General features: G+C 42.9%; 1 protein-coding gene across 2 annotated transcripts in view; it reads right to left on the reverse strand.

Annotated features, from left to right (window-relative positions):
* LOC106941396 (coiled-coil domain-containing protein 85A-like) overlaps positions 1–6,601 on the reverse strand; it is a 35,051-nt gene extending 28,450 nt beyond the window's left edge. Inside the window, exons 1-3 of one of the 2 annotated variants that reach the window (XM_015024406.1) lie at positions 6,468–6,601; positions 5,896–6,234; positions 1,161–2,257 (exon numbers count right to left, since the gene is read on the reverse strand). In XM_015024406.1, the coding sequence (XP_014879892.1) occupies positions 1,161–2,257; positions 5,896–6,153 (1,355 nt within the window). In that variant the 5' untranslated portion in view covers positions 6,154–6,234; positions 6,468–6,601. Of the gene's footprint in view, positions 1–1,160; positions 2,258–5,895 lie in introns of both variants that reach the window. The other variant, XM_015024407.1, reaches the window with a different exon arrangement.
* Positions 6,602–7,739: the final 1,138 nt, after the last annotated feature.

Consider the following 7,739-nt stretch of genomic DNA (forward strand, 5'->3'; position numbering starts at 1 on the left):
ATATATTAATCCCACTTAATCACAATAGTTTTACCCTGTTTGCTGGACAGCAAATTGGCCAGACCTACACCCCATCAAGAGTATTGTCAAGAGGAAGATAAGAGACACTAATCTTGATGAGTTGAAAGCCACTATCAACCTTAACACCTCAGCAGAACCACAGGCTCATCACATCCTACCACACTGCAAAAGTAGCTAAAGGCAGTATTGAGTGCAGATACTGTACATTGCATGGACATACCTTTTTTATTGATCAATAATATTCTAGTAACATGAGAAACTGAATCTGAGGTTAGCTGTAAGCCACAATCATCAAAAGTCATCAGAAACCAAAGCTTTAAAAAATATCTCTGAGTGTAATGACTCATAACTTTTACTTTCTTGTAAGGGTGGACAGTATGGACTCAGGGTTTCCTCCAGTGTATTATAAACTTGCCGGCTCTCCAGGCTGTGCTTGTGCCCCCACCAGGCTTAGCATTGCTTATTTATTTAAGTTTTTTTTTTCTTTTAATGTTTGCATTTTTTAAGACATTATAGTTGGTGTTCAGATATTAATCTTCCAATAACTGTCAAGCGCCCCAATCACTGGGCTTGGCAAGTTTTCCGGGGGAAACCTTGGGACTTGAAGTTTTATCACAACATTTTGTGGTACTATAGTGATAAAAGTAAAAGTGACAATAAGAACTGTTTATGTATTCTTTTTTAGGGAACTGTATGGCTCTGACTGAATGGCACAGAACCCACAAATGCTCGTCTTGAAGAAAAAAAACATGTATAATATGCTTCTTTTGGGCATCAGTCACTTAAAGAAGTGTGATTTGTAAAGTAAACTGCACACAGTAACTGCATTGAATCATATTTTCAAATATATATGTATTTATTGGTTGTTTGAACAAAAAGTGGACAAAAGAGTAAAAAAAAATAAAATAACATTCCAACAACATGGACAGTCTGGGGGATCTTTAAATGTCAAAATTTGAAATTTATCATGACGATAAATGATAAGAAATGTATCACGATAAATGATGAGCGATATGATAAATGCCCATCCCTAATTATATAATGAAAATGTTCAAATATGTGTGTATGATATCCCAATTTGGAGAGATGTACCTGTAGAACACCAACAGAGAACTGGAGCGGTGGATGCAGACACACACCTACCGTTCATGCCGTTGTAGATGCTCCGGTGGTGCGGTGACAGCTCGTCACCAGCTGGCCTCCTCTGCCCCTCCCTCACGGGACTGCCAAACTTTGCGTGGTCCGGGCTCACACTGTACTGGTGCCTGTGAGTTTCAGGGCTGCCTCCGTGGATCATGCAGCCCTTTTCGTGGTGCTCGCCGACCCCCAAATGTGCATGCCGGGGCTCGGGACTCCCGCAGCCTGTGGTGCTAATACTGCTCCGCTTGTACTTCTGATAGAGCTCCCCGCTGCCTCCCTGGCCCAGGAAGTGCTGCCTTTGGCCCAGTAGGAGATCCGAGCTGTGGTGCTTGGGGTGCTGCTCCGGGCTGCGGTGGCCTATGTTGCGCCCGTACTTCTCCGGGCTCAGGCCCCGCATGACCCGGCTGTGGTCGGGCACGGATATGGAGCCGCAGCGGGGCCGGCAGAGCTGGGGCAGGGTGTACGGATACTCCAGGCTCGTGCTCCGGTGCCGCCCAGCCGGGAGCTCTGGGCTGGACACCTCCCTGTCCGCTCCACCTATCCCGCTGATGCTGCTACACCTGGGTTTGTGCAAAAGTTCAGGGCTGCCTTTCTCCCCGCTGCTCCCAATGCTGCCCACACCTGCAGAGAGGTGAGTCTGCTTGTGGTGAGGGTGGTCTGAGCTGTCGGCGCTGCCTGCACTCGAGGTGCTGCTCCCATCTCCCACGTCCCTCATGAGAAGCCCCTGGCCTGGCACCAGCAGCAGGCTGTTCTGGCTGTCTATTGAGTTGCGGCATCCTCCCATCCCCACGCCCCCTCCGCCTCCGCCTCCCCCTACCACAACCCCTCCTCCACCCGAAACTCCCTTCTCGTCATCCAGCAACAGGCAGAGCTCCTTCAGCTCCAGATTCTCCCGGATCACCTCCTCCTGTCTGACCTCCAGCTCCTTGAGCTTCTGCAGGTACAGGGTCACTTCCTTGCGCATGATGCTGGCGCTGTACCGTCCGAGACGCTGCCACTCCCTGGACACGCGCTTCCCTTTCTGACGGTCATCATCTAAGAAACAGCACAAGTCCCGCAGCTCACGATTGTCCTCTTGCAGCTTCTGGTTGATGTCCTGGTGAAAAGAGAAGAAAAACATGCAGAAAAAAAGAAATATGGGAAACTTGACTGCAGTCGGAATATAATTAACATTTTAAATGGCTACCAGTGCATTCTTGCTATTATTTTTATTCTAGTCAGGTTTTATATCGATTTCTGATTCTCTTTGACTTTGAGAAATACAACTAGAGAAGAAAATGCAGCAGAGTCTCTGATAGTTTTGAATACAATAGAATATGAATATCAAAGATACAGTATGTCCCTAACCTCCATCTGATTTTTCAAAGTACGTGCAGTTTGTTGATCCACTTACAAGACAAAAAAAAAAAAAATGATGGGAGCATTTAATAATAAAAAACAAAGGTTACGTTTTCCAGTAATTAATCTGCCGATAACGATCAGATTTTATTTAAAGAAAATCAGACGAGTCGGATTGCTAGCTGTTTGATTGGTGCATCAGAGATCAGCAGTATATACTGATTATACAATATTTCCTCCATGCAGCTCAGTCAGTATTTCAAGTTTCAGAGAAGTCTCTTTACAGTAAACAGTCAGTAAATCAATCAGTAAATCCTATTCTTGAATGAAGTTTTATTTAAGACTTTAAAACCTTTCCATTACTATTTTTTTTTAAGTTGCATGAGCTGTAACTTGATAATATTATCAAGTTAGCTTATAGATCAAGTAAAAGCAGTATTCTAAACAAAGTCTGGTTTTCTTCAAGATATGACTTTCTGATTTAGTATTTTACTGATTCCATTTTCTTCTGCGGGTCATAATGTATAGAAAAAACATTGTGCTGTAAGTTTGTTGATAGTGATAGTGACTTTGAATCCACAGGAAAATACAATATCTGTGCTTTTTATTCATTACTATCTGTGCTTCAAAGCATTTTTCTCTAACCTTTCTCTGACATATATTCCTCAGGGGGATTTTTACAATCAGAGAAACAGCATGGTGCTTGTTGATGCATTTGCAGAGTAAAATTAGAGGGAAATTTGATGGATTGCATCAAAAGGCTATACAAAAAAAAATCAAATCTGATCTCTGATCAGAGCCAATCAAGATAGAATTATTGATTTAACATAGATCAAATGCATCATATTTCATGCATGCGTCTCAGTGGAGTAAAAACTTGAGCAGCCTGAGAGCACGTCAATAAGCCAAATGCTTTAGAATAAATCACAAAGTTGCACCAAGTTACTTTTAAATTTTTTTTGAAGCTTAATTATTTAAATCCGATATCTCCGTTAATTATGAAAATGATTGTTTTTAATTTCATAACCTAAAAAAAGCTTAAAAATTGGCTAACAGTAGAGATACTCTGAGCAGACTTTTCCTGACTGACATTTTTTTTATTATTATTATTTTAAGCACCATAACATGAAAGTGGGGGGTGGGTGGAACAATGTGCAGCAGGCTTCGTTGGTTAAGTTAATTTTGAATCCAGCAGCAAATAAAGGAATTACAGGATTATGCTCAGACCCAAAGGATGTGCACCAGAATACAAAGCTGTTGGCCGATGCCTTCAGAGAACAAAAAATGGAAGTTCATAGTTTTTATGCATTTAATGATTTAGAAAAAAAACAAAAGTCGAGTCTGTTTCTCATTAATTAGTGCTTGACCTGCCAATCACCGCTCAGAAACGATCGAGAGAAAAATCGTCCAATTTCAACTGGTGAATCTCCTATTTATCACGCTAAAAAAGCTGCATCCATTACATGATTTGATTTATATTCCCCACTCTTTTAGATATCACCCCGTCACCGCGTGCAATCGTAATGAAATGAAACCTTAATCCTCTCTGATTTCCCCTTGAATAAACAGTAACTGCATGCAGTCAGTGAGATACATATAACGAGGAAGGCCGGGTTCAGGAGCAGAAACGACACCGCACAGAACATTTTGCATTAAAAGCAACATTAGAGCACTCCTTTGTCACCTCCAAAAGACCTCCTTCCCCTCCGCCTGTGACAATTTAACTCTCACCTAGATCCTCCCTCTCCTCCTGTCAGAGCCTCCAGCTCTTTCCAGTGTAATTAGGCCGCTTGGATGGGCAGAGGTGACAAGGTCCCTGGGAGAGGCAAACGATCCCTGTGTGCTGCTGAGGCTACCTCAGGCAAGTCTCAACTTTAATTGTAAACACTGTGGACATAGTGCCACATTACCCTTATTAGAAGAGGTAGTGACTAAGATTAGTGTTGGTGAGAAAGGCTTGGTGAATCTTCAGGTTCATTACATCCTGTGTAAATCTGCAGCGTTTTTGCGAAGGTATTCACGTCTTCTGGTTATAGGCTACAACAATCACTCATTTCAGAGCGTGGTTGTTGTGGTTTATGCTAACAAAAAATAACCAAATAAAATAATTAAAAAAAAAAAAACATCTTGTGTAAAAACATCCCCCCGGCCCCCAAGTAAAAAGCTGAAGGGTGTGACACCCGCTATTCCGTTTACGCTGATATCCCAAATAAAATCAAAAGTACAGGTTAATTCATCACCTGAAGATTGAAACACGACTAGAAACAATACCGATATGTAGTCACACACCTAAACTGACAGAGAAGGAAAGTATTCAGAGAAGGAGAAAAGAGGCCTGTGGTACCTCTGGAGGAGTTGTAATGATCTACAGCTCGAGTGGAACCATCTGTGCACTCTACAAATTTGGCCTTTGAGGTACAGTTACAAACAAAAAGCAATTGCATTTTGCCACAAGCCACGCCTACACACACACAGCAAACATATGTAAGAAAGTAATCTCGTCATATGAAGCTAAAGTTACCCTTTTGCTTATAAGCAAAATACTATGTGTGGCAGAAAACTAATACTTTACATCCCCCAGACCACACCATCTCCAGCAAGTCAGAAGATGGAGGGAGCTAATTACAGAACATTGCTAGAAGAAATCCTGTTAGAGGCTGCCAAAGTTTTGAGAATGTGGTAGATTTCCAGCAAAACAACCATAAACATCCACCAAAGCTACGATCCAATGGTTTAGATCAAAACCTATTCAAGTCTTAAATGTCCCAGTAAAAGTCCAAATCCATTTAAGTGGCAAGACACAGTTCATCTAATCTGAGCGCCATCTAATTATGTCAGGAGAATTTAATTTAATTGCACACCACACTTTTCAGATCTTTTGAAATTTGACTCCACCGTGTAATTTCAACCTAAAAATGAGAACTTTTTAGTTCATATGTCACATAAAATCCCAGTCAAGCACATTGAAGTCTCCCGTTGTGACGTGACAAAAAACGGAAAAGTCCAGTTCATGGTGAATACTTTTTCAAATGCACTGGATGTGCAGGAATTTCAAATGTAAGGAGAGAGACAGCTCTGGGTGCCAAGCCCATAATGTCACTGATTCTGCTCAAAACCACAGTGACTCAACCTATAGGCTATGAAACCGAATCTGATTGGACTTCCTAAGCCTGCAAGTTTAGCGTGGGCACATCCACAACGCAGGCCCACGGAACGAGACAGCGAACTTTCAGTGTTATCTTATCTGGCATCATGGTTGCTGATTGCTTGATAAAGAGCTGAATATTCCTCACGTTATGCGCGCTCTCAGGTGCGCCTCAAACCTATGATCTCATCCTTTGCAAATGCGCGGCCCTCCAACCTCCTTCTTTTCCTCCTCCTCCTCCTCTTCCTCACCTTCAGCCCCCTAATCTCGTTTAGGTGCAGCTGGAGGCTGCGGTTGACCTCTCGGATGAGATTCCCGTGGTCCAGAATCACGCTCATCTTATCGGCCTCAGACCGCCTCAGCCGGCGCACCAGCTCCTCTTTGGTCCACCTGAGCAGCTCCTCGTCCGTCAGACCTGAGATGTCTTCGGCCGGACTTTCACTCTTCGCTATGGACAGCTGGAGCTGGGGCTGGGGCTGGGGCTGGAGCGGCGGAGTTGCCTTCTCCATTGGCACAGCTCCTCCGGCACCGACAAAGGGCAGAAAACACTCGCGGGTTCGTCAAGCAGCTCCGCTCGCTTCCAATCCGACCTGCAGAGGTTGAGGAAGCGGGTTACCGTTTGGTAATCAGCGGCATAGTTCGGCCTCTGTGCTGCCCTCCACTCTCCCACTCTCTCATAGAGCAACAGCTGACGATGCCGGGCTGAGTGCAGCACGGCGGAGAGGATGCTGTGGACTCCTTATCGCTGCATCATCCGACTCTATGCAGCGGATGCACGGCGTGATCCCGGTCCGGAAGGAGATGAAAGTGGAAGAAGGTTTACCTGGATGTGAAAGCGGTCAGAGGCAGAGGAGGGAGTCATCTGTGCAAAGCAGAGAAAGGGAGAGGAAAAAGCTCTCTCCTTCTCTCCTCCTCTCTGCCTTTCCCTCCTGAAGCTCTCTCATCCCCCCCAGAGGTTTGCGACTCTGTGAAAACACAGCTTTCCTACGGCGCCACCTAGTGGTGAGTTTCGTATCAAAAGGCTACATGGAGCAGTCCTATTCAAATATGAACAATATACCTGTTAGGTGTTATATTAAATCATTTAAAAACAAAAATGTCATTAGTTGTCTTAAATTAAAGGGTGTGCTACTTTATTTATTTTTTATTTTTTACTTGAGAAGCTACTTTATAAAACATAAAGCTCGAAAGTGAGTGGAGTACCCACAAACTGCACTCAAGTAAGAGTGGTGATACTTCAACATAATTTTATTCAAGAAAAAATAAAAAGTAGCCATGCAAGAAATTACTCAAGTAAGAGTAAAGAAGTATTTTGTTTGAATACTCACTAACTGATCCAAACTTCAACCATTTAAAGTTCAAAAAAATTACATGGAGAAAAGTACAAAGAAATGTGAAAATGTTAGTTCTTTAAAGAATAAAATTAAAATAATCCATATATACCATCATAACAACATAACAAAATCAGGCAAAATAAATATTTAACCAAATAATATCTGTCGAGTTTATTGTGCAAATTTGAATATGACTTTTCCATGTAACCTTTCGATTTTAAACCCATCATTAGTGAGAACAGAGCATTTCCTGTGGTTTGTATTAGCCATTTGATAGAGATTTGCACAATTGACTTGAAATTGGCCCCATGAAGGGCCGGTTTCCACAATTCATGGAGTTTGCAACCAAGGCTGAGTTTTGTTGATCTTATGCAGCTTACGGCATTCCAGGATTGGCGTGTGTGGCATTGAGTTGTTGACTTTCTTGTAATCGATCCAGCCAGGTTTGTTTGTTTGGCTACTGTTCTGTGAACCAACAGTTGGTGTTTAGTATACCAATGCCTTTCTGTGCCTCTGTCATGTATTGAGCCATGTGCCTTATCTTAGCCACTATACCTTACAGGTTTTTGGCCAATAGTTGGATGGGATTATTCCCTTCTGGATGACTTTCATTATCAGGGCTATTGGGCCCTTGGTCAGCCATTCAGAGTGGGTACCATTTTGCAGCAGTTTGTTCATTTGTGTCATTATGCTCTGGAGAGAAGTCCAGAGCCTAATGACAGGCTCTGGACTGTCATTAGCCAATGAGTATGGATCATATC

Source organism: Poecilia latipinna, unplaced genomic scaffold, assembly GCF_001443285.1.
Source record: "Poecilia latipinna isolate Pla-1442-1.1 unplaced genomic scaffold, P_latipinna-1.0 Scaffold3640, whole genome shotgun sequence".
NCBI lineage: Eukaryota > Metazoa > Chordata > Actinopteri > Cyprinodontiformes > Poeciliidae > Poecilia > Poecilia latipinna.